The sequence below is a fragment of the Sebastes fasciatus genome, chromosome 14 (genome assembly GCF_043250625.1).
Source record: "Sebastes fasciatus isolate fSebFas1 chromosome 14, fSebFas1.pri, whole genome shotgun sequence".
NCBI lineage: Eukaryota > Metazoa > Chordata > Actinopteri > Perciformes > Sebastidae > Sebastes > Sebastes fasciatus.
Genome location: NC_133808.1, coordinates 14724494 through 14750786, shown reverse-complemented (window position 1 = coordinate 14750786; position 26293 = coordinate 14724494). Strand labels below are relative to the sequence as shown.

General features: G+C 36.7%; 3 protein-coding genes across 3 annotated transcripts; all 3 read right to left on the bottom strand.

Moving 5' to 3' along the window:
• Positions 1-797: 797 nt before the first annotated feature.
• LOC141782586 (uncharacterized) lies at positions 798-7874 on the bottom strand. Its single transcript, XM_074659128.1, has 9 exons — positions 6582-7874; positions 6254-6307; positions 5965-6003; positions 5139-5870; positions 4535-4588; positions 4246-4284; positions 4069-4152; positions 3700-3777; positions 798-2703 (listed from the first exon to the last, which is right to left on the bottom strand). Exons 5-9 carry the CDS (start codon positions 4578-4580, stop codon positions 2006-2008), a joined length of 945 nt encoding a protein of 314 aa, XP_074515229.1. The 5' UTR covers positions 4581-4588; positions 5139-5870; positions 5965-6003; positions 6254-6307; positions 6582-7874; the 3' UTR covers positions 798-2005.
• A 1452-nt stretch (positions 7875-9326) lies between these two features.
• LOC141782103 (lymphocyte function-associated antigen 3-like) lies at positions 9327-15408 on the bottom strand. Its single transcript, XM_074658148.1, has 5 exons — positions 15289-15408; positions 13635-13929; positions 11316-11579; positions 10841-10951; positions 9327-10485 (listed from the first exon to the last, which is right to left on the bottom strand). The coding sequence occupies exons 1-5, from the start codon at positions 15331-15333 to the stop codon at positions 10376-10378; spliced, it is 825 nt and encodes a 274-aa protein (XP_074514249.1). The 5' UTR covers positions 15334-15408; the 3' UTR covers positions 9327-10375.
• A 1510-nt stretch (positions 15409-16918) lies between these two features.
• On the bottom strand, positions 16919-25435 carry klhl6 (kelch-like family member 6). The gene is made up of 7 exons (XM_074659130.1): positions 25007-25435; positions 24762-24927; positions 21392-21841; positions 20664-20901; positions 19960-20162; positions 18533-18746; positions 16919-17431 (listed from the first exon to the last, which is right to left on the bottom strand). Exons 1-7 carry the CDS (start codon positions 25261-25263, stop codon positions 17133-17135), a joined length of 1827 nt encoding a protein of 608 aa, XP_074515231.1. The 5' UTR covers positions 25264-25435; the 3' UTR covers positions 16919-17132.
• Between the last annotated feature and the right edge of the window lie 858 nt (positions 25436-26293).

Sequence of the window (26293 nt, the reverse complement as noted above, 5' to 3'; positions counted from 1 at the left end):
CCACAAATAATTCAATACTCTAATATCCCCTTGGTATTCGTCGTGACCACAGAAATCCGATAGTGTTCATTCTCTGCTTGTGCCCTGAACCCACGGGTCAGGTGGTAGCAGATCACAGACTTCTCTGTGACTCAGAGGTTAAACTAATCATGCATGACTTTCTCACATGGCCCAGGCCAGTGTACCTTTAGAAATCTACACCAGCTTGTCATCCAGCAGTGGGTGAATCTGCTTTTCATGCATTTACATCATCGTCGGTTTGACTGTTGGTTCACTGAGGCAGCTTTTCACTAAATTCACCTTTCATTCGCACTCCCACACACTGCATTTATACAGCTCCTCAAACACCCACAGCACTGAACTCAAAGTAATATCACATATCTGTATGCCTTAGACTTTAGAGAAATGTTCTGCAATACATTCGTGTAAAGCCACATTTGACCATCATATTTTTCAACTGTGTGTTTGTTAAGCTTGCCTCTATAGCTGAGGATGTCCTTCAACTCTCTGCGTAAAGAGGGTTATAAAAAAAAGAAAAACATTTCTAATTTCTAAAACTCATGACTAGAGGTAAGAGCTGATAAACACTGCCCCCTATTGACACAAAGACATTCTTACAGTTAAATACCAATATGATGCAGTGTCAGTATGTTTTGTGTGCTGGTTATAGCTTTGCTGTGCTAAACTGTCAAACACACCATCAGTTTGTTAATTCATTTTTCTCTTATTCCATCAATTCAACAATCATTTCCTCTAAAAGCAAACCCTGCAACCTTTAATAATAAATATTCTGGTGTGATCACTACAATATTTATTTTAAAAACGGTGGAATCTGAGCGTATATCATCAAACAAAAAGAGAAAAAAATCGAAATAAACTACTCACACTAGTATTGCCTTTACAAAATCAGTGCAATGAAACATCCATCATCAGCAAATACTGCAGCAAGAGAAAGGAAGACAAAATACAATCTTGCTATCATGTGTCATGCACGGAAATCACACATCATTAATGAATAATCAATAATGACAACTATACCCTGGGCACCGAAAAATAAAAATATTATCACAGCAATTAATCATCAGAATCAAGCTGCTCTCAATACAGATAAAGGACGCATTTTTTAAATACATGGAGGAACAAATATTTGACAATGAACCATCTTTCAATCTCATATTTTTAAAAGTGGGTTACTTTTATATTGTCATATATTTTTCAGTCCTTTATGAATATATATATATAATTTATCATAACAGCATTTTTTTCGTAAAAGGGCAAAGATCAGTTGTTTTAATGTCGTCACAGTCACTGGATGTCCTACAATACTTCTATTACACCATAAAGTCTTCCTTATGTGTAAGATCACAATATAACATTTATATGATTTATGCCGTTAAATTAATTAGAGTTAAACATATACATTCTTACTTAAAATAGTTTGATTCATTAAAAAAACATAGACAAACATTAAAAAATAGATCTTAAAAATGCAGCTGTTAGAAAAAAAAACACATTTCATGAATAATATCAAAAGTAGCTAAGAAGTCCAAAGTAAGAAGACCAGGGAAATCTTAAGAGAAAGTCTTTTTCTGTGTGAGTTTAACTTCTGGTACTCTGCACTTCCTACATAACTGTCATATCTGTAGTCATTTCCGGAGCATGCCAGCTCTCTGAGACTGTTTCATGGTGATAAGATGCCATGTATTTTAGTCGGTTATTTAGTTAGAATACTGGTTTCAATGAGACCTTTTATATCCTGTTACATAAAAAAAAAAAAAGGCAACCTCAAAGCTGTCCTTTTTTTGCCTGGTAATTGTCTGTTTCTTACTGTATGGCCATCGCTCCATCATTTTCCTACAACCCCACAGTGAATATTTCTCTGCATTTGGACTGCCTTTACATCTTCGTATCGATCTTATTCTCTTGGCCTCCTGCTATGTTGTTTTTACAGCTTCAATTTCACTATCTGCTTCCTTCTTTTCTCTTTGCCAAGTTGCATGAAGGCCTACTTAACAACTTCATCTTCCTTGTTTCCTTCTTCATCCTCACTAAGGCTCTCATTGCCTGGCTTTTCTTCTTTTAGGCCACGCTGGATGTAATTTTTACCTTCATCAGTTTCACCCTCGCCTTTATCCGACTGCCCATCAGACTCGTCTGAGTCACGACTGGTCTTATGCCCTTCTTCTTTTTCTTCTTCTTCTCTATCTGGGTCTGGATGTGCAGCGTGTGGCGACTCTTGAGGGGTATCGGCGTTCCCGTTGTCTGGTTTTGTTGGTGTGGGGCTCTTAGGTTGCTGGGAGTCGGCTACATTCAGATCCGGTTCCTTATCTGATTCATCTTCATCTTCAGAAACCGGTTTGACTGTTTCTTGCTGGTTGTCTTTGTTTGTGTTTGCTTCTTCCTGTGATAAGTTTTTATCATGCAATGAAGTTTTTGAACCTCTCTGTTCCGGAATGGTGGACGACAGTTCGTCCTCGCTAGAGTCGTCCGACACATTTTTTTCTGATGAGTCAGATTCTCTGACATCTTCCTCTGCAGTTCCTCCAGCGACCTGATCTGACTCTGCGTCTTCCTCGTGTTCACCAGCGATGTCCTCAGGTGCCATATTTGGTGAGCTTTTGGTGGCGGGGGAATGTGGCTGAACAGCAGGAGAAGTTTCAGAAGTTGCAGGTTTTTCTTCGTCATCTGCCTCCTTCTCTGGCTCTGAAACAGACGGTAAGAAGAGTTTAAAGAGATTCATAAAAAATGGACCTGACTGCTTAGACTTTGCCAAAGGATTAAATTGTTCAGAGGCAGTCTTCTGGTTTAAAATCAATCAGTCTTACTCCATGGAGGTTTAAAAAAATGAGCAGAGCCAAAAAGCCATTTCCCAAGTCACTTATGGATACATTAAAATAAGCAATAAAGTCAATCAAATATACTGTAACTTTTACCATATGCTTCAGTTTGAACCGTCAAAATTAAGAAACGCTGTGGTCATTGTTAACGGGTGATCATTGGTTGAGGTCAGTCTTTCTTCTATGAGCAAGGAAATACTGAAATTTTTTTTTTTTTTCTGATCTGTCAAGATCATAGCAATGAATAATCAATCAATTAATGAAACTGCTGCTGCATCTCGTCTTGTGTGTCTGATAAATAGACTGTATATAAAGATGGACGGCGTGGCTCCACTTCCTCCTACTGTACAGAAGTGAAGCCAAAATATCCCGGATTCGGGAGCTTCCATCTTGAGACTTTGACGTCATATGATAAGAACTGCCTAAAATGACAGAAACCATCTTTGGGGAAAAATTATTTGATATTTGGCTTTTTAGTTTGTCTCTTGTACCATCCGCTAACATGGAGGGGGCGGGATTTATGACCTATACTGCAGCCAGCCACCAGGGGGCAATCGAGATGATTTGGCTTCACTTTTGGGGAGCTGTCATGTCGTCCATCTTTATATACAGTCTATGGTTATGGATATGGATATTACACAGTATGCCTAACCAAACTTGGGTGTTTCATCCAGTGTTGCTGTGCACTCTACTGTAGAAAAATTTATTTTGTACCTATCAATGGGTTGTGCTTGATGAAAAGTATTTTTTGGTATATATGCTTCCACTCTACAGTATTTTGCTTTTATTTATTTTTTCTTCATTTCAGTGTTTTTTCCCTGTGACTATTCTGAATCGAGCTCAGATAATGTAGTTTCCAAACCTGGCTGTTCAGGAGCCATGGAGAATTTCAGATCAGACTGCGCGTCCTCACTTGATTTGTCCGACACACCGGCTGGGTCTGGTTGGAAAAAAATACATTGATTAATGAATTAGTTGATTGAAAAAAAAATGATTACATTAATTCTAATAATCAATCAATACTTATACAACAACATTCGCTGGTTCAAACTTCTCAAATGTGAGGATTTGCTGCTTTTTTCTTTCCTATACTATTGTGAATTGAACACTTTTTGACTGAACATTTCACTATTTATAACTTACTATAAATAAAAAGATTAAGTAAAAGAGAAAAGTGCAAATGAAAATAAGCATTACTTGCAGCTGTTAACAACCCACTAACAAAAGTTACCTGTTTGCAATTTTTTGAATGAAGTCTGTCCACCACTATGGTGGAGTCTGTCCTCAGTCAACTTAATTTTATCTTTGACATGCCCTGGAAAGAGTGAATAGCACACAATTAGTTTGTAGCACTCGTTCTACTACAGTATGTATAAGTGATAATGAATAACATTTGCGTTAATGTAACCTTTTTGTGGCGTTACATATTCTTCATCCACATCACATGCTGTAAAAAAGAAGATAGGAATTAAACAAAGAATGCTTCCTGATTCAGTCCATAATAATTTCAATCAAGTATAATTCGTAACACATCATTCCCTGAAATGATATCAGTAAAATACCCACCAAGGTAAAGTCATGGATATGTATGAAAGCCATAAAAGGCAAAGTGAGAAGATAAAACAAAAAAATGATTATTGTTTTATTATCATTACTAAATCAAATTATTTCAATACAAAGGTTTTTTTTCAACTTACTACCAGGGCTTCTGCCCTTCAGTGGCTCCTCCTCTTGTTTATCCATATCAACGGCTATAAAAAAAAAAAGAGATAGGAAATAAACAAAGAATGCTTCCTGGTTCAGTCTATAATAATTTCAATCAATTATAATTTGTGACACATCATTCCCTGAAATGGTATCTGTTCCATCACTCTATTGTACTGTATACAAAATACCCACCAAAATATAGATATAAGTGCAAGTCATCTATATGTATGTAAACCTTAAAAGGCAAAGTGGGAAGATAAAACAAAAACATGATGATATTTTATTATCAATCCTAAATCCAATAGAGAGGCAAAGTCCCGCCCCTTCCGGTGGACCCATGGGACCTTATTTCGGAAAAAAATATGTACGGTAGTCATCGGCCTAACCAAACTTGGGTGTTTCATCCAGTGTTGCTGTGCACTCTACTGTAGAAAAATAGATTTGTACCTATCAATGGGTTGTGCTTGATGAAAAGTATTTTTTGGTATATATGCTTCCACTCTACAGTATTTTGCTTTTATTTATTTTTTCTTCATTTAAGGGTTTTTCCATGTGACTATTCTGAATCAAGCTCAGATAATGTAGTTTCCAAACCTGGCGGTTCAGGAGCGATGGAGAATTCCTGATCAGACTGCGCGTCCTCACTTAATTTGTCCGACACACCGGCTGGGTCTGGTTCATTTGCCTTCTCAGAGTCTGAGGGGTTGTACTGTGGGACTTCTTCCTCAGCAGGCTCTCTGTACTTGTCTGCATCCGCATTCAGATCCAGAGAAGGGGCCTCACTAGGCGGAGGGGAAGGAGGAGACGCAGTTCTCTTGTGCTCTTCTGTGTGATTTTTGAAACCGGAAACACAAATTGAAGAAAAAGATTAAACTACACAGAAGCAGTTTTAGAAAATGGGAGTAAAAAAAAAAAAAAAACAGTAAAGAGCAATGTGTGGTGTTAATAACAGGTATTATTGAAAAAATACATTGAGTAATGAATTAGTTGATTGAAAAAAAATGATTACATTAATTCTAATAATCAATCAATACTTATACAACAACATTCGCTGGTTCAAACTTCTCAAATGTGAGGATTTGCAGCTTTTTTCTTTTCTTTATTATTGTTAATTGAACACTTTTTGACTGAACATTTCACTATTTATAACTTACTATAAATAAAAAGATTAAGTAAAAGAGAAAAGTGCAAATGAAAATAAGCATTACTTGCAGCTGTTAACAACCCACTAACAAAAGTTACCTGTTTGCATTTTTTTGAATAAAGTCTGTCCACCACTATGGTGGAGTCTGTCCCCAAACAACTTCCTTTTATCTTTGACATGCCCTGGAAAGAGTGAATAGCACACAAATTAGTTTGTAGCACTCGTTCTACTACAGTATGTATAAGTGATAATGAATAACATTTGTGTTAATGTAACCTTTTTGTGGCGTTACATATTTTCCATCCACATCACATGCTGTAAAAAAGAAGATAGGAATTAAACAAAGAATGTTTCCTGATTCAGTCCATAATAATTTCAATCAAGTATAATTCGTAACACATCGTTCCCTGAAATGATATCAGTAAAGTACCCACCAAGGTAAAGTCATGGATATGTATGAAAGCCATAAAAGGCAAAGTGAGAAGATAAAACAAAAACATAATTATTGTTTTATTATCATTACTAAATCAAATTATTTCAATACAAAGGTTTTTTTTCCACTTACTACCAGGGCTTCTGCCTGTCAGTGGCTCCTCCTCTTGTTTATCCATATCAACGGCTATAAAAAAAAAAAAGAGATAGGAATTAAACAAAGCAGAATGCTTCCTGGTTCAGTCTATAATAATTTCAATCAAGTATAATTTGTAACACATCATTCCCTGAAATGATATCAGTAAAATACCCACCAAAATAAAACTATAAGCACAAGTCATGGATATGTATGAAAGCCATAAAAGGCAAAGTGGGAAGATAAAACTTTAACATGATTATTGTTTTATTATCATTACTAAATCAAATTATTTCAATACAAAGGTTTTTTTTCCACTTCCTACCAGGGCTTCTGCCCTTCAGTGGCTCCTCCTCTTGTTTATCCATGTCAACGGCTATAAAAAAAAAAAGAGATAGGAAATAAACAAAGAATGCTTCCTGGTTCAGTCTATAAGTTTCAATCAATTATAATTTGTGACACATCATTCCCTGAAATGGTATCGGTTCCATCACTCTATTGTACTGTATACAAAATACCCACCAAAATATAGATATAAGTACAAGTCATCTATATTTTTGTAAACCTTAAAAGGCAAAGTGGGAAGATAAAACAAAAACATGATGATATTTTATTATCAATCCTAAATCCAATAGAGAGGCGAAGTCCCGCCCCTTCCGGTGGACCCATGGGACCTTATTTCGGAAAAAATATGTACGGTAGTCATCGGCCTAACCAAACTTGGGTGTTTCATCCAGTGTTGCTGTGCACTCTACTGTAGAAAAATAGATTTGTACCTATCAATGTGTTGTGCTTGATGAAAAGTATTTTTTGGTATATATGCTTCCACTCTACAGTATTTTGCTTTTATTTATTTTTTCTTCATTTGAGGGTTTTTCCATGTGACTATTCTGAATCAAGCTCAGATAATGTAGTTTCCAAACCTGGCGGTTCAGGAGCGATGGAGAATTCCTGATCAGACTGCGCGTCCTCACTTGATTTGTCCGACACACCGGCTAGGTCTGGTTCATTTGCCTTCTCAGAGTCTGAGGGGTTGTACTGTGGGACTTCTTCCTCAGCAGGCTCTCTGCACTGGTCTGCATCCGCATTCAGATCCAGAGAAGGGGCCTCACTAGGCGGAGGGGAAGTAGGAGACGCAGTTCTCTTATGCTCTTCTGTGTGATTTTCGAAACCGGAAACACAAATTGAAGAAAAAGATTAAACTACACAGAAGCAGTCTTAGAAAATGGGAGTAAAAAAAAAACAGTAAAGAGCAATATGTGGTGTTAATAACAAGTATTCTTGAAAAAATACATTGATTAATGAATTAGTTAATTGAAAAAAAAAATGATTACATTAATTCTAATAATCAATCAATACTTATACAGCAACATTTGCTGGTTCAAACTTCTCAAATGTGAGGATTTGCTGCATTTTTCTTTTCTATATTATTAATTGAACACTTTTTGACTGTTGGCCAAACAATACAAGCTACAATATTTGAAGATATCAATTCAGATTTTGGGAACATTTCACTATTTATAACTTACTATAAATAAAAAGATTAAGTAAAAGAGAAAAGTGCAAATGAAAATAAGCATTACTTGCAGCTGTTAACAACCCACTAACAAAAGTTACCTGTTTGACATTGTTCATATGAAGTCTGTCCACCTTTGTTCTCATTAAACCACTTTGCTTTATCTTTGACACTCCCTGGAAACAGTGAATAGCACACAAATTAGTTTGTAGCACTCGTTCTACTACAGTATGTATAAGTGATAATGAATAACATTTGTGTCTCATCTTCTTCATCCACATCACATGGTGTAAAAAAGAAGATAGGAATTAAACAAAGGATGCTTCCTGGTTCAGTCTATAAGTTTCAATCAATTATAATTTGTGACACATCATTCCCTGAAATGGTATCTGCTCTATCACTCTATTGTACTGTATACAAAATACCCACCAAAATATAGATATAAGTACAAGTCATCTATATGTATGTAAACCTTAAAAGGCAAAGTGGGAAGATAAAACAAAAACATGATTATATTTTATTATCAATACTAAATCCAATAGAGAGGCGAAGTCCCGCCCCTTCCGGTGGACCCATGGGACCTTATTTTGGAAAAAATATGTACGGTAGTCAACGGAGAGAGAAAAAAAATTTTTTGATCCCAGTTGAATTGCGCCATGAATCACATATATGATGTCTGTCATTTTAAAAAAATGTGCAAGTCAAGAAAGTCACAGTTTGTTGTAGGTTTGTCGTAATATCATTTAGTTTTGTGTGAAACTGCTCAGTGAACTACATCTCTCGTCTCGCACAATATACGTCACCAACACAAGCTAACTCATGTTCCACGCACAGATGAAACGTTATCTTACTGATGTGTTTGATCAGCCGGGAAGAGAAAGAACGATCAGACCCGTAGCTGGTGTGAGTTCATCCCAGTAGGAAACACACAGGCATCATAGCTTCAGCGAGAGAGACGTCACTTGCGCAACTTTTGGGTGTGTAGTCTTTCTGATTAAGTTTTTCTGAAAATCTTATATTTCAACAGTTTTATAACAAACTGAGACTTTCTTGACTTGCAAAATGATCTTTTGAATTGACAAACATCATATGTGTGATTCATGGCGCAATTCAAACGGGATAAAAAAAATATTTGTCTCTCGCCTTTAACTACCATTCATATTTTTACATATATAGTCTGAATCTGTGTCTTCTTTGTGATTGCTAGCAGGTTCATTAATTACATACCTTGGTCAAGTTGGCGAAGTCGCTGAGTTGAGGGAAATGTGGGTGCTCTGTTAAGAAGAGCCTCATTTACGTCACCCGTATCTGATCCTGAAACAGATTGAAATACAGAATATAACAAGCTTATCATATTTTTCACATGAGAGCCATGGACTGCATCAAAATGGACCACAGAATGCATCAATATCCATCATTACACATCAAAATAAAAAAAATTAAAAAAACATAAAGAGTAGGGCTGTCAATTTATCTGTTAAAAATGTACCTTAAAGGGAGATTTGTCAAGTGTTTAATACTCTTATCAACATGGGAGATGTATATTTTCTTTATGCAAATGTATGTATATATGTATTATTGGAAATCAGTTAACAACACAAAACAATGACAAATATTGTCCAGAAACCCTCACAGGTACTGCATTTAGCATAACAAAATATGCTCAAATCATAACATGGCAAACTGAAGCCCAACAGGCAACAACAGCTGTCAGTGTGTCAGTGTGCTGACTTGACTATGACTTGCCCCAAACTGCATGTGATTATCATAAAGTGGGCATGTAAAGGGGAGACTCGTGGGTACCCATAGAACCCATTTTCATTCACATATCTTGAGGCCAGAGGTCAAGAAACCCTTTTTAAAAATGGCCATGACAGTATTTCCACGCCAAAATTTAGCGCAAGTTTGGAGAGTTATTTAACCTCCTTCATGACAAGCTAGCATGACATGGTTGGTACCAATGGGTTCTTTGGGTTTTCTAGTTTCATAAGATGCCAATATCTTCACTCTAGCATGGTTCAGTCCACATCCATATTTCAATTATATTTGGTGAAAGTAGGTTATGAACAAAGGGACGACTTCTTAATCAGCTCTGATTTAGACCCAGGAAATTTCCAAATGGGTTTCTTAACATTCAAAGGTAGGGCAATAGGTTTCTCATAAACTTCTGCAAACAATCTGTCATATGTATCCTATGATTTACTATAAATGTGTGTTTTTGACAGAGATCTGGATCCAGATGCAAATCATTAAACATTTCAAATCATTCTGGATTATTATATATTTCATTTCATTTAAAGGATTGTGCAGCTTTGGAGGTATGCGCTCTGAATGTTTTCTAGCTCTTATCTACAACACTCCCTGCACACAATGAGCTCTCGCCACCAGCCAGATGAAACTGCTACAGCCTTTATTTTAAGTGATTAAATCAATATGCAAAACCTGTTCATCAGAAAGAAAAAGGAAAACACTACATATACAGTACATACATTGCTGCTCAATGGTCTAGCACATAATGGGTCAGAGAAATCGACATTAATGATTAGTCTAATGACAGACATTTAATAAAAACATTTTGATAATCTATTAATCATCTTAGTCATTTATGAGGGATAAATGTCAAACATGTGCTGGTTCAAGCATACAAACAATATCATACCTCCTGTTGTGTCAGGCGGTGACAGTTTTTCCAAATCTTCTTTTGCAAAACATGCTGGAACCAGGAGGGAGAGGACAGAAGAAGAAAGAAACGGTATGTTTTAGTTTCATACATTGTGAAGATTAGAGTCAATAAAATCAGCTGTTCAATAACAATGCTTATAAATAGATTCCTATACATACATACATACATACATACATACTGTTAGAACCATTCATCTCTAAATGACAAAGAAGCTTGCACCATATAGAACTATAGAACTACATTCAGTCAACTGTCACACACATAGCTCTGAATACATGGACAGTGTATATATACTGTATACTAACCAATACTCCTTAGTTGCTGAAAAATAATTAATTTGGGGATCAATTTCAATGGTTAAGGTGTAATTTTTTTAAATCTTTACCTTTATTGTGTAGTTTGCAGCACCATATGCCCACGCCCACGCCCACGCCCACGAGGAGTAGCAAAAAGATGCTGAGTAGGCTGGCAATCAATGCTATAGAAGAACTTTTGTCTGCACAGAAACACAAAAGTCAAACTTACACCAACTTCTTATTACATGACATGCATTATTAAAACAACATTCATGTAGAACTGTAACACCGGACATTTCAGTCTAGATTTTGCACAAGAACTCTGCTATCTTTCTTGATACTATAATTGATTTATAATTTATTATTATTATGTGAAGGAAACATCATTTCTGCATTTCTTTTTTTGTCATTGTCAATGCAGCAGTGCATGTATTGTTTGTGATCCTGTGACTAATGGCGGGTTAATTAAAAGAATATCATACATAAATTAGCTTCTAAAAGATCATTTGCTTGAAATTACAAATTCCACAACATGAACAACAAACATACAGTAGAGCTTGTTACCTGGGTAGCAATCCTTTGCAGTGAATGTAGCTGTTTTGTTACTCAGAGGGTTGCTCACACTACAACTGTATACTTCATCATCGCGTTCGTCCCCCAGAGATATTGTTAGCTTTGGTCCAGGCTGCACGTTTCCACGTGTACTCCACTTAAACTTCGTTAAGGGTTGAGGTCGTATGGACTCTGAAGAGCACTCCAGCTCTGCAGATGAGTTAGAGCTGCTGCCGTCATTCATCTTACAGGATATGGTGGGCTCTGCGACCGTGTCTTAATGAACACATCAATGAACAAATAAATTAATGATTATATTATGGTACATTATGTTTATATAATAACACAATTGTAAACATGGTATAAGGTATAAAGGATATAAAGTGCTTATCAGAAAAAAATAAGAATTAGTATCACAAAATTGGATAAAATATAAATAAAAGTACTGAAACATTTGATAGTTATACACAAAAGATATATGAAAGAAACAAATAGAACATATATAAAATGAATAGAATAGCTACAGTGGCAAAGAAATAATCATGATTGTAATTAAAGTCTTCATTGTCCCAAAACGTTGCTTGTTGTTTTCTGTTCATTTTAAAAAGGTATAACTAAGTTCAGGTAACTATAACTACTTAGTTTAAGGTTAGGGAAACATGGTCATGATAAATAACTTATTGTTAGACTAAAACACTTTAGGGAAAGAGTACTGTCAGGACTACTCTCACTACTGGACATGACATTAATGCCAACAAACTGACTTTATACTGCAGTATAAGAAAGTCACATTAATTCCTACTTTGGCTCTAAATGCAAGTGTATATTGCCTCCAGCTGTTTGGAGAAACAACCGATATTTTATGGAGAGCAAAGTCTCTTTGATACCAAGGCCATCATAAAAAGCAAAGTAAATATACAAACTACAAAGTTATTTTTTATAGGTGACATATTAAGAGATACTGGTTTTGATATCTGGATCACTGTTGGGTGTGGCGAGCAGTCCTGGCTGAATGTCTCAGTTAGGCCGACGAGCACCCTGTGGGGCTTCCACACTGACAATAAAGCAACAGCATGCAGTCCAAAATGTTTCCGATACTGCTACTCTGTTTACAGTACATGATCTATAATGTTGTTTTTTTTTTATGCAAATACTAAAAATTTGCAAAATTCAAATACAAAATTTTAAAAAACGTTCTGAAATTGATCAACAGAAACTGTCACTATTGAATGTGACAACAAATCGCTATCTAAACCCGGATCTAAATTTAATTGACGACCATTTATTCGCCACCTCTCAGGTCAATATTTACCAGAGACACCTTTAGCAGCATAACAGCCTTGACTCTGGGCGGAAAGGTCTGTATCAGTTTGCACATCTGACATCTGCAATTCTCCCCATTCTTTATTGCAAACTTTCTCATTTTACAGCGAAACAGTACACTACAAGATGTTTCTGCAAATATGTGAGGTGAGAAATAGGCATTAAAGTAACAGAATCTTGATTCATATGTGAATCAAAATTATGTTAATGTAATGCTAATGTTCACGAGCAGTGATTGACAGCTGCGTTAGAGACTCCTCGGCTCTGATTGGTTGTTTTTTAATCCTGAACTGGATTACTGGAAAATGAATATTCTGACTAGTCACTGTTTTCATCAGCTGCAGCAGGTTTTCCTCAATATTTCTCTGTAGTTTGCTGCATTTATCTTCCCTCTACCTTCACAAGCTTTCGAAGGCCACCACCACTACGCTTCATGTTCAGTGTTACTGCTGCGGTGCATGTGGTGTCATGCTTGAGCCAAAAACAGCATTTAAGTTGATGTTCAGGAAGCTCAGTTTTTGTCTTATCCTCCATTTGTTTCATATAGTCTCCAATGTCCTCTGGCAAACACTAGCCCATAGGTTGCAAGATTTTTAGCAGCTTCCCCTTTTCCATTCAAATATAATGTTGCAACTGGTAAAGTAACTGAGCAACAGTTGTTGCATGCACAGTGTTTCCCACTACAGGCATGGGACTCTGACAATAAAGAGTTTTCTGTTGATCAGTGTCAAAATCCACTGTGGTGCAAAGTTGTAAAGCAATATAACATGAAGAGACAATATTTCTTTCTGGCGGAGGCAGTGGTATAGTCTACTAAGCAACAGGATTTAGGTTGTCTATTTTTTTTTTGTGTGTTGGGTTTTATTTTAAAGGAGTTGCTATAGCAACACATCAACCAGCTATTTTACAGCTACAGAATACAGGTGCCTTTGTTGATTTGAGCGATTAAATACATATAAATACTTTGATAAAAGAGTAAAAAAAACAAAAAACAAAAAACAAACGTACCTATAACCTCCAATTTATGAAATGAACGATGCAACGCTTTGTTCACATCTACTTCCAACTCATACTCTCCGCTGTCTTCAAATCTGAGGTCAGTGATTTGGAGTTCTGCAGAAACCCAGCCAAGAGTGATCCTTTTGTCAAATGGGCTGTACACCTGTTCCTCTTTGCCATTAAACTCCACCACTTTGTTGCCCTTATGTTTCCACAGTATCCCATCAGGTAGTCCAGCGATGTTAGGCTTCAAGGAGACCTTTCCCCCCTTGAGTGCATATTTTGGAGACTGTCCAGCAACTAGGTGAATAGAGACGTATAGAAACATGCAGCAGTATGAGTGGAAGTATATTTGTAACATTGTTATCGATGTATTTATTTGTTACATTTTGTTTTACAAAGTTAGGAAAGCAATGTTTAGGTCAAGCCTGATGTGGCCTTATATATGAAAGAATGAGTCCAGTCTCTTCCAAACAGTGAGGCATACAGCTTATTAATTAAACACTGGAATCGGATCGGTACTCGGTATCGGCCGATACCCAAAGCTCAGATATCGCTATCGGTATCGAGACTGAAAAAGTCGGATCAGTGCATCCCTATACAGGTGTAACTAAAGGTGCAAAGTCAATGTAGACTAAATATTGTACATACATAGTTATAACAAATTTAAACAGGTGTATTTCTTGTTATTACCTTCAGAAGCAATGCTGTATTCCTACAATAATTAGGCTATAATGGGAGGGATTATTTTTTAATCAGTCTATACATTTTATTTATAGATATATATATGGATATATATATACATATATTTTTCAGTCTCGAATAGTAGCCTAATTATAGGCCCATTATAGCCTAATGTTTGTAGGAATACAGCATTGCTTCTGAAGGGAATATCAAGAAATACACCTGTTTCAATTTGTTATAACTATGTATGTACAATATTTAACCTGCATTGACTTTGACACATATATATATATATATGTATAATTCCTGCACATTATACCTTACAACTATTAATTCGATTTTTTTTATTTTACCAAAGGAGTTAGGTTAATACTAATACAGCCAATACCACCACGGACACATGATTATTAGGTTATTATTAGGATTATTTTTTAATCAGTCTATAATTTTTTTTATATATATATATATGGATATGTATATATCCATATCCATATATTTTTCAGTCTCGAGTAGTAGCCTAATTATAGGCCCATTATAGCCTAATGTTTGTAGGAATACTGCATTGTTTCTGAAGGGAATATCAATACACCTGTTTCAATTTGTTATAACTAGTATGCACAATATTTAGCCTACATTGACTTTGACATATATATATATATATACATAGTATATATATATATATATGTATAATTCCTGCATATTATACCTTACAACTATTAATTCGATTTTTTTTTTTCACCAAAGGAGTTAGGTCAATACTAATACAGCCTATACCACCACGGACAAATGAGTATTAGGCTACCTGCAGTAAAATATTAAACTATTGTAGCAACTCAACTTTAGATAAATCATTAACTTGCCCTGCGTTGTCCTGTCTGACCTGAGAGGAGGTGTGAACTCTGCACTGTACTTTTCATGTCGACACAAAATTGCAAAGCTTAGAAAATCACAATCATAATCCACAGACAAACTCACCTAGAGACGAGGTTAAAATGAAAAAGGCCAGAAAACACCGAGGAGCCATTTCAGAGGAGCAGAGCAGACAACAATCACCGTCTTTTACTTTCACTTCTCGTCAAGTCTCTCAGGTATCAACAGGTTCACTGTCTGCCTTCCTGATATAGTAAGTCGACAATTTCATGAGTTGTTTTCTGTCCTCGAACAAGTTGGGACAGGCTTAAAACAAAACAAAACTAGGAGAAAGTACCTGCGAAGATAATAGAATAGGTGTTTTACCCAGGTGGGGCGTGACGTAGATGGGCGTGAACTGAGGTGCTTCAGGTCCGCAGCTGAGAGTTTCCGGTCTCTTGATTTACCAGACCTTCACAATAAGGTCGACCATTTATGCACATCAGTAGCTAACAATGACACTGGACTTGGCAGCTTGTAAATGAATAAATAAAATACTCTAGGCCTATGTCCTTAAACACTGAAATATATTAAAATATGTTATACTATTTTACATTAGTAGTCTAGGCTACATGTTCATGCTCATACACTTTAATAGGCTATTCTATCAAAAAGTAAGCACAAGCCAAGTATACCTTTCTGTAGGCCTATAAGGCAAACATACTTAATACTTAAGTACACTTTCTGTATACTTGTCAGTATGAGCCAAGTATACTTAGACTGTTCTGTGTACTTGTCACTATGAGTCAAGTATACTTAGAATTTGATGTATACTTGTCAGTATAAATCAAGTATACTTAGAATTGTATGTATTCTTGTCAGTATGTGCCATTATACTTATGTATACTTTTGTTAAGTATATCTCTGATAAGTACATGAAAAGTAAACTGAAAGTATACTGTCTTATTTTAAGTTTATGAGACGTACAAATAACACACTTGAACAAACTTCTTTTTCTGTAGGCCGACAGAAAGCCAATTATGTATATTACATATTCTGTATTTCCACGTATCCCTTCCATGTCATGGAGCAGTCTGAACTGAAAAGCTTAACTGCTTTTTGTGTAGCATAGTTTTGTGTTGTCACTATTTCTTAGAAAGTTTGTGTTTCCTCATTTTCCGATTTTATATGACTTGTTGCTGGACTTGTCAGCTTTTCATGTTAGTGCATTTTAGTTTGAAATATACCGGAAGTTTGACTGATTTGTTAGACAAATGACCATTGATGCCATAGGTTGACGCCAGATTTCTTCCAGGAAGAAATTCTCAGGAATTCAATGAATGCAGTACCTGGACAAAAATAGCCTATGGGCCTTCAGTGGTTTTGTTCCACACAAAGGTTTGCCATTTTCTAAAACACGTTTGCAGTGTGCAAATAAGACAATCTGCTTTTTTTCGTTTGTTTAAAACAAACCTCTTAGTTTACTAGATGTAAACTAGATCTTAGACCACTAGATGTCAGTGTTCACAGGAAGATATAGGCACAAAACAGTATCACAGACTGTGTGTGTGAATTACAAAAACATCAGGTGATAGGGCTTTGGGTTTGGTTCCTTAATGAAAGTCACACCTCATGTTTATATGCATATTTCTAGTTATTAATAAGCATTATTGTCAACAGCTTGCATGCTTCTGCAATCTTTAAGTTAACTGTAAAAGCCATGAAACAATGTATTTCTTGGTATTAAAAGTCATCTGTTATTACTGTTGTACATTCATTTTTAATCAGTATCAAATCAAGTTTCAACAATTACTGCTGTTACATAACATTATACTGTTAAAGGTTAGATAGTGATTGACTCCTAGTATTTCAAAGTGGCATAAATTGACTTCAAATGAACAGTAATGCACGCAACAAATGATCTCCTTTTTTCCTTTGTGTTCCTCTCCATGTCCTGTTCACAGAAGTCTTGTGTCATTGGCACTCTGAAACAGGTGCTATTCTGTGTATGTGTGTGTAGGACTTCATGAGTGTCACGCTTCCGTGGTGCGACACTCCCAAAGGTAACACACACTCCTCTGTCAACACCCCTCGGTCAACGTCCCAGCACATCACCGTGGAGATGACTTGGTTCTTGTTATCCCGTCCCCCAGTGATGAAGAGTTTGTTGTTGCAGGCAGCGATGGCACAGCTCGCCCTCTCACCCAGACGGGTCACGAGGGTCCAGGAGTCTGACACAGGTGAGTAGCAGTACATGGCATGCATGGCACCACCTGGGAGCAAGACACAGAAACCATATTAAAGTTCATAAATATATATACACACATTTGCACATCCATTTCTCACACAATTAACCAGACACAGATGACCTCATTCTTGAAAAAAACAACAATTATTTGAACAAGTTTTGAGCTGTTTTTCCCACATTGTGGTCATCTCAACAATGTGGGAAAAGTAGTGTTTACACTACTTACTTTTCTTTATATATATCATTGATAATAGACACATGTATACACATAATCCAGATTTAAAGCCACCAACTTGCAATGTTGGAGGAAGTATTTAGATCCTTTACTTTAAAGATACACTGTAAAAAAAAAATGTTTTTCCGGCAGCAGGGGCGCCAGAAAATGTAAAAAACAGTAATTATCTTTATATAATTAGCCTTCGTTACTGTAATTTTACAAGAAATATTTTACTTTTAACATATATTTATTGTTAGGATAGAGTAATACACTGTAAATATAAGACCATTTACATATAAATCACAAATGAAACATGTAATTTTACGTTGCAAAAGTCCAAATTTACATTAACTCAGCAGATTTGCAAAAAAAAATCTGTATTTTTACAAGAAATATTTTTAGAATTCCATGAGATCCTTTTCACTCTAAAATAAATTAATTGTTAAAATAAAGTCATAAACCTCTAAAAAAACAGAATAATTATCTTTAAAAATGATCAAGAAAAGCTTAAATACTGGTAATTACGATTGTGATTACAAAAAAATACTGTAAATCTAAGACCATTTACATATAAATCACAAATGAAACATGTCATTTTAAAAAAAAATTCTGTCATTTTGAAATACAGACAAAAAATTTAAAAAAATGTTTTTTTTTACAGTGTAGCAATACTCCAATATAAAAAAATACTCCAATACAAATATAAATGCATTGAAAATGCCATTTAAACTAAAGTCTTATTGGCAAAATATATTTAAAATATAAAAAAAAATACTCATATTACAGAAAAATGTCCCCTGTGAATATTTTACTACTACATATTATTGTGTTAATATCATTTCACTGTTTAGTTGGTCAAGGTGAAGCTAGATAAATGCACTTAGTTACCATCCAGCACTGCCAACTTACCAACTATATAGATGCAGTTCTTGAATGTGACTGCATTAGTGCATTTGGTTTCGATGGGAATGGGCGCCCGCAGCTCCCAGCAGTCTGTCCCAGGTTCCCAGCACTGAACCTTATCAGTCGCCAACTTTCCATTGGGCCCTCCACCGATCACATAGATCCATCTGTCATAGCTTGCAGCAGCAAAGGAGCTCACACCTACTGCAAGAGGTGTCACCTGCAAACACAGCCAAAAGGGCATCTCATGTAATGGAGTACAGCCAAACAGGTGTAGAAGTAAACATGTGAGATATATTGTTTAAAAGCAGTATGGACTGTCAGATGAACAGTATTTAACACTTAATTTACGCAATAATAGTATAGCAATTAACGGTAATTATGGAGCTCCAAAGTGTTCAATATTAAATAAATAAATACATATTTAAGAAATAAACAATCACAAGAATAAATTATAGAAAATAGCCTATAGATAGAAAATATTAAACCTCAGCTCATCTTTCTTTCAAAATGCCCTTTTTCAAAAGTCTGCTTTTATTTCGTAATGTCACATTTTATTTCACACAACTCATTATTTCATAATGTTCAATTTCCTGATTTTTCAGCCAATCACGTGTCTCCTGCCTCTCAACAACTGCTACCAGAATTATCCAGTAAGATCCTGTTAGCTTCAACAACAAAGTCATTCTGAATCAATTATATAGCTGCTGCTAATGAATGTGACTTTTGGGCAAAAAAAAGGGCATTTTGAAGTAGAATGGGTATAATGAAATATAAATTATATCGAATGCAATTTTGTTATTATGAAAATGAAGAATGAAGTAACATTTCTTAATAATGAGTTGAGTTTTAATGATTTCTTCTTCGTTAGTCTATTTATATATTTTACACAATTTATTTCTGCATTTATTTCATAATGCCTTTTATTATTCATTTAATATTGAACATTTACGGGTTCCATAAATTATCGCCCCAATCTGGTGTGTGATTTTTGGTGGAATGATATCATTAAACCCTGCATGAATTTTTTTATTTTTATTTTTTGCAACTTGGGGGCAGCAGAACCAAACTGTAAACTTTTGAAGTTGATATTGTGAGCATGTTAGCAAACTAGGAGCCCAAAATTAGGATTCTTATGGAGTTGTGTTTCTGGCCGCCTGATAAATTTAAGTCCAATATTTATTCTCCTTTTAGCTCTGTTTTGGGTCTTCTGAGGAAAGTATCTGACTTACTAGCTGCTAAATGCTCCACTACATGTATGTTTAAACATGCAGAATCAGGGGATAATACTCTGTGGGTTTGTCACTATGAGCAACACCTTTCACATCCATGTAGTCATTGTTATTATAAAAAATACATTTCTATTGGCCTTAAGGAACATATGGTGCAAAATTTCCCAAAAGCACTATTATACAGAAGTCTTGTATGTGTACCTGTGCCCAGCGATTGTGAAAGGGATCATAGGCCTCCACGCTATCCAGTCTCTGAACTCCATCAAATCCACCCAGCGCGTACACCTTTCCCCCATGAACTGCCATCTTGTGTCTCCAGCGCCCGGTTGTCAGGGGCTCGATCTGGATCCACTTGTCCAGGGCGCCATTATATTTCCACACATCATGCTGAGTCTCTTTACCTCCTGCAACAAACAGGAGCATTAAAGAAAAAATGGTCACCTGATGTAAAGACTTTCATCCCCAAACATTGACGTGTCACTGAACCTTTAGTCTGTGTTCTACATTTGGCCACACACATCATTCTGAGATGAACTCCCACGACCTAGTCTGAACTTTCACAACGTACGTGTTGCTGGGCTGCTGCAAGTAACCACTGCTGGGGTGTCAGTTCCTGAGTTGGGAAACACCTAAACCCACAGAAACTCTAACTGCAGATGATATCCTGTTGTTTTGTTCAGTCGCAAACTATGAATTCACTGATTATAATACTATATTTGAATAAGAGAAGCCTAGAAACATTTATAACAACCTGTTTACATGATGAAGATGCAAGAAAAATGGAGAGGCCTTAAAGAAACCATAGCTTGGCAGATACATAATCAGTAGACGGGGGAAAATTTCACTTTCATTTGCACTGTAGGGGATCTCCCACACTTATTACAGTAACTAAGTCTTTCGCTCACCAGAAATGTACAATTCATTGCGGAAGGTGATGCACGCAAACTCCACCCATTTCCTGTTTTGGGATTCATCCTGCATCTCTGTGATTGGCAGCCTGGCGACCTCCAGCCTGCTGCGTCTGAGGGGGTCCAAACAGGTGACAGTGGAAATGAAGCGCTCGTCTTTAGTGCAGCCGCCGATGATCAGGAACACCTCTGATAGAAAGTGCCGCAAGCGTGGTTTGGTGCGTTCAGAGACCACCTGTAAACATGTTAAACAGCAGTGATTTTTTTTTTTTTTTTTACAAATTGTCTATTTGTGCAACATTAAAACTATTGATTATTATCTTATTATAACATTTTAAAGCGGCAGTAGGCAGAATGTTTTTGGCGTCATAGGGCAAAGATTTCCATAATAACCTTTCAGCATATTGTAATTCAAGTGTTCTGAGAGATAACTAGACTCCTGCACCTCCTCATGGCTCTGTTTTCAGTGTACTGTAGTGTACTGTTTAGCTGTAAAATGATAACGTTGCTCCGGCTGGTGGGCGGTGCTTGGTATTTCCTCAACTGATCTCAACATGGTGGCCAGGTCACAAACTTTCTCATTTTACAGCTAAACAGTACACTATAAGATGTTTATGAAAATATCTGAGGTGAGAAATAGGCATTACAGTAACAGAATACTGATTCATATTTGATCATGTCAGACACAACACCACATTTTTGGTCTTCCCTGATCGGCTACTGACCTCCCTGCCGGAGAGATGATAGATGCGGGCCTCTTGCAGCAAAGGAAAAGCCTCACTGCAGCAGCGAATCAGTTCATCCGACTCCACTTTTTCTACAAAGTAAGCAGGCTCCAACAGTGGCAGCCGCACATGTGAAAGCAACCTTGCCAGTGAAAGACAGCGTTCGTCCTGCCGGGCTCTCACCCAACTCATGAGGGCTTCAAAAACACTCTCCTCACATTTGACATCGAGGTCGTCCCTCAGCAGGACGGCCTCCAGCGACTCTACCGGCAGCTCCAGGAAGTCCTGCTGCTGGACCACCTGGGAGAAGTGAGTGGTGATGTAGTCCTGAGCCCCGGTCATCAAGGCCGGCAAGGCATGGCTTTCAGCGAGATTCAGGATCCCGATGCAACTCTCGAGGTGCAGAGACTTGCTCAGAAAGCCGGCACATGCATCCACCACACGCAGGAACTGCAAGAGACGAGGCCAGGCATTAGTGTCACTTTTCAGATCAAAATTGAGAAAGCACTCTGATGTGCACATCACAGGGTTTCTCAATATTGTCACTGATAAGCAGATGAAGCCACATTTCTAAGACCAGTGAGTTGCACCAGAATTCACGAGAAAAAGTTTTCTTGCCTTAAGCCTTAATAATAACCAACATTAAATTTTTTTACAGACTTATTTTGCAATCCACTTTTACAGTTTTTCTTGTAATCATTTCCGCATTTCTTACTGTTTACTGTGTTTGTTTTACCGATAAGCACTTTGTAACTCTATTTAGAAAAGTGCTATAGGCCTATAAATAAAGTAGGGCTGTCAAAGTTAACGCGATAATAACACGTTAACGCAAATTAGTTTTAAGGCCACTAATTTCTTTAACGCATTAACGCAATCGATCTTTCGGAGGTTGTAGCGGGCTCAGCTTTAAAGCTAGAGTGGAGATACTGGTATCATATGAAACCAGAAAACCTTAAGAGTCTATTGGTACCAAGTCATGCTAGCTTGTTGCGAAGGAGGTTCAATAATGCTCCAAATGTGTGCCAAATTTTGGCGAGGAAAAACTGGCCATTTTTAAAGGGGTCCCTTGACCTCTGACCTCAAGATATGTGAATGAAAATGGGTTCTATGGGTACCCACGAGTCTCCCCTTTACAGACATGCCCACCATAATCACATGCAGTTTGGGGCAAATCATAGTCAAGTCATCACACTGAGACACTGACAGCTGTTATTGCCAGTTGGGCTGCAGTTTGCCATGTTATGATTTGAGCATATGTTTTATGCTAAATGCAGTACCTGTGAGGGTTTCTGGACAATATTTGTCATTGTTTTGCGTTCTTAATTGATTTACAATAATAAATATATACATACATTTGCATAAAGCAAGCACATTTGCCCACTCCCATGTTGATAAGAGTATTAAATACTTGACAAATCTCCCTTTAAGGTACATTTTGAACAGATACAAAAAATTTGATTAATTTATGATTAATCGCGATTAAATATTTTAATCGATTGACAGCCGTAAAATAAAGTTATTATTATTACATGCATATCCTCCAACTGTACCCTAAATCTTAATCTGTAATTCTAACCTCAATCTTAACCCGTTTAAACAGTCCGTTTAAGAAGTGAGTACTAACAAGAATGCTTGAACTTTTTTTTTTATTTTCAAAAAACTCAAATTGTTTGTGACAAATATAAATGTGTAAAGGAGCACAAAGCCCTGCCTCCCCCCTTGTGTGGTGCAGCTGCGTAGTTAATTTAAGCCTATATGGAAAACTGATCCTGAGTGTAAACAACTGGGCAACTTTCACTTCCCTCTTTCACTCATCTCTTACTCAGTAAGATGTTTATTCCACTGAGTGGGGGAAGAAGAGGCCTAAAGTGAAAAGATCAGAACAATTTGGAAACTTTAAATATAGTTCTAAACTACAGCAGGTTCACAGTGCTGATAAAAAGAAAGCTGTAATAGAACCGGTCTTTCTGAATGTAAATAAATATGCTTTCTGATGCTAATCCTGTTCCGTAGTGTCTCCTGCCATGCCTTTGATGTGTCCCAACTATCTGATAATAATTCAATGACACTGAATTAAAATGCAATAAATATCGACTATCTTGTATAAACGGTAGACTAGATTAGTTTAGAACTTCATGTCTAATTCTGGTAGTTCGTGTTTTTCTTTCCAATGAAGAACCACATGATCATGCATGGTCACACTTGTGTAGATTGAGAAAGTGTTACTCATCTGATAAAAACCCTTTCACACCCAATTGGGTCGAGTAAAAAATGTGCCAAGCTAAACAAAAAAAATATGTTTTTCTTCACTGGATGATTTAAAAGGTAACTTTGTTTGATCTTTTTTTCAACCTGAACCCTATTTTCCAATGTTTTTGTATCCAACTGACTAATAGGGACAACAATTTCTGAACTTGATCCAGTATTGAGGGAGAGTGCTGTAGATCGTAGCTTCTCACAGGCTTCAATGTAATACTATTGGGGCAAGCTGGCACCGTCATTTATGTCCACTAAAAGTGCTTGTTTTTGCCATGACAGGCTCTGATTGTTATTATAAGTGTCCGACATTATGGAAAGAGTCTCGCTCAAGGAGAAATCTCATTCTGAAATCTGGCTAGGTGACGTGTTAGCAGAAGTAAACGGTAAAATAGTTGAATAGATCCATGGTGGAAACGTGATTGCCAGCTGGGCAGAGTTTGTTGTGTTGGAGTATAGAAAGCGTAGCTTAGTGTTATCTAAAATATTTTCAATGTCATGGCTGAATATTTATTTTGCTGATTTCTACAATGTGGATGAGGTCTTTGAATTAAATGTTATTTATTTGAGCAAGAGTATACGGATATTCAGATTTCACAACGAGACTTCTCCTTTAGTGGGAATTTTACACAATAACAAACAGAAAGTGAAACGTTTTATTTCTCTGTAAGGTTCTTTCCATAATGTTGTCAGACACTTATAATAACATTCTGAACCGGTCAGTGGCAAAAACAAGCACTTCAAGTGGACATAACATTACATTGATACTTGCCCTGCTTGTTTTCGGCTGTTGGTTACAGTGTTATCCCTCAATATTGGATCAGTTTAAAAAATTGTTGTCGCCATTAGTCACTTAGACACAAAAACATGGGGAAATAGAGTTGAAAAACACCAAAGTCACCCTTTATGTTTTGAGGATATATTTAGGATCTTATAAAATGTTTTGGTTTAGGAAAAACTTTTTGTCTTTACTGTCAATTTGTAATGCTAAAAAATGTGAAAAAAGTGCTCAAGATTCACAAGGAACTCTCCATGTATTAGGCGACGAATGTGCAAAGTAAAGTACTAATCGAGTATCCTCTTTGACTTTCATTGTAATTAATTGTCATTTTACCTGAAATTGACTGGCGGCCTCTAGTATTCTCTGGACGTTTGCGTGTGTGAGGAGGGCATGGCTGGTGTAGGTATACTCCAGCAGAGAGTGCATTGTGCCACTGTCTAGCCCCTTCATTTCCACACGCTCATCATAACTCTCCTTCAGACCGCTGCAAAACATGGCCCTGCACAGAAAAAACATAAATAATCCTGTAAAACCAGCAGTATTCACAGTGGAGTTAAACAACACTGGATGTATTTTACCTGAAGTACTGGCTGGCAGCAGCGAGTATGGCTCTATGGCAGGGGAAGTCATGTCCCTGAACACACAGCACCACATCGGTCAGTTCTTTGTTCACTCGTAAGGTCTCCATCCCTTTCTGCAGCTCCACAGGTAGACCTCCATCCTCCCAACGTAACTCACTTGAGCATCCCTGGCTGTTTCTGTCCTCGACTCGGCTGGAGTCATCTGCGAGAAGTGGCAAGGGACATTCTGTAGTCCTCTCCAGCGCGTCACTCATCCTTACACCAGAAGCACTTCAGAAACTCTGAAGAACAGCAGCGTGCAGCTGCTTTAGTTGCACCTGCACTAGTTAAACAGACCTCTGTGGTTACCGCTTGCAACAGTTGTGTCGCTTTGAGATGGGGATTTGTTTTTTCCTGTAGTCTACATACTTCCTATTCCTGTTCTGTGAGGAACGTATGTAGCAACGCTTGTTTCTAAACACTTCCTCTTCTTGTGCTGAATATAAATTTCCCCTAAGTTACCCAATTTTCCTCTTTGCTCAGAAGCATAGACGCCTGGTCTCCTCCAACAGATGACACCAATTACTGCAAATAACACTCAGCATCTTATTTGCATGGGATGGAAGTGTCATTGAAGTGTTAAATCTTGAATACATATCTGTTGTTGTGTATCTATACATTTGCTGTCAACATGAACTAGCTGCCCTGAGGTGCAACTGAGGTGACCCTGAACAAGGCCTTTAATCCCTACTGCATTAGTTCCTGACCTGATTGGCTTGTGACCCTTTTAAAGTGGTATCTACTTGTGACCCCTTTGCACAGTTGCATATTATGTCTTTAGATTGAGAGCAATAGAATCAGATTTTAAAACTTGAAACTTGACTTGGACTTGCAAAAAAATTACTTGTGAGCATCCCCGCTTTTTAGTTCATGAAAGTATACTTTGCATGTTTTAACTTACTTAGCCAATGATTTATGTATTACATAAAGAGACTTACCCATTTTGCTATTTGACTTGATGATTTGTGATGAGATTATAAAAAATAATAAAATTAGTTGATGAAACTTGATGAATTGAAGTAAATTCATATCAAAACATTCTTTTACAAACTCACACACTTTAATAGGCTACTCTATCAACAAGTAAGCACAACTACAAGCCAAGTATTCTTTTCTGTAGGCCTATCAGGCAAGAATACTTAATTATATTTTTCTTAAGTATGCCTTAATCAAAATATATAGTAGGCCTATAAGCCACGTATACTTAAACTTGTCTGTATACTTGTCAGTATAAACCAAGTTTAC

Excerpts from the sequence above, each read along its gene's own strand:
- klhl6 (XM_074659130.1), bottom strand. The coding sequence starts at position 25,263 with ATGAGTGACGCGCTGGAGAGGACTACAGAATGTCCCTTGCCACTTCTC. Across the intron at positions 20,902-21,391 it reads ATCATCTCTCCGGCAGGGAG|GTGGTCTCTGAACGCACCAA; the intron begins GTCAGTAGCCGA and ends ACATGTTTACAG. Across the intron at positions 20,163-20,663 it reads CAATGAATTGTACATTTCTG|GAGGTAAAGAGACTCAGCAT; the intron begins GTGAGCGAAAGA and ends TGTTTGTTGCAG.
- LOC141782103 (XM_074658148.1), bottom strand. The coding sequence starts at position 15,333 with ATGGCTCCTCGGTGTTTTCTGGCCTTTTTCATTTTAACCTCGTCT. Across the intron at positions 13,930-15,288 it reads TTTTCATTTTAACCTCGTCT|CTAGTTGCTGGACAGTCTCC; the intron begins CTAGGTGAGTTT and ends GTCTCTATTCAC. Across the intron at positions 11,580-13,634 it reads TCATAAATTGGAGGTTATAG|ACACGGTCGCAGAGCCCACC; the intron begins GTACGTTTGTTT and ends GTGTTCATTAAG.
- LOC141782586 (XM_074659128.1), bottom strand. The coding sequence starts at position 4,580 with ATGGATAAACAAGAGGAGGAGCCACTGAAGGGCAGAAGCCCTGGTA. Across the intron at positions 4,285-4,534 it reads GAAGGGCAGAAGCCCTGGTA|CATGTGATGTGGATGAAGAA; the intron begins GTAAGTTGAAAA and ends TCTTTTTTACAG. Across the intron at positions 3,778-4,068 it reads ATTCAAAAAATTGCAAACAG|ACCCAGCCGGTGTGTCGGAC; the intron begins GTAACTTTTGTT and ends TTTTCCAACCAG.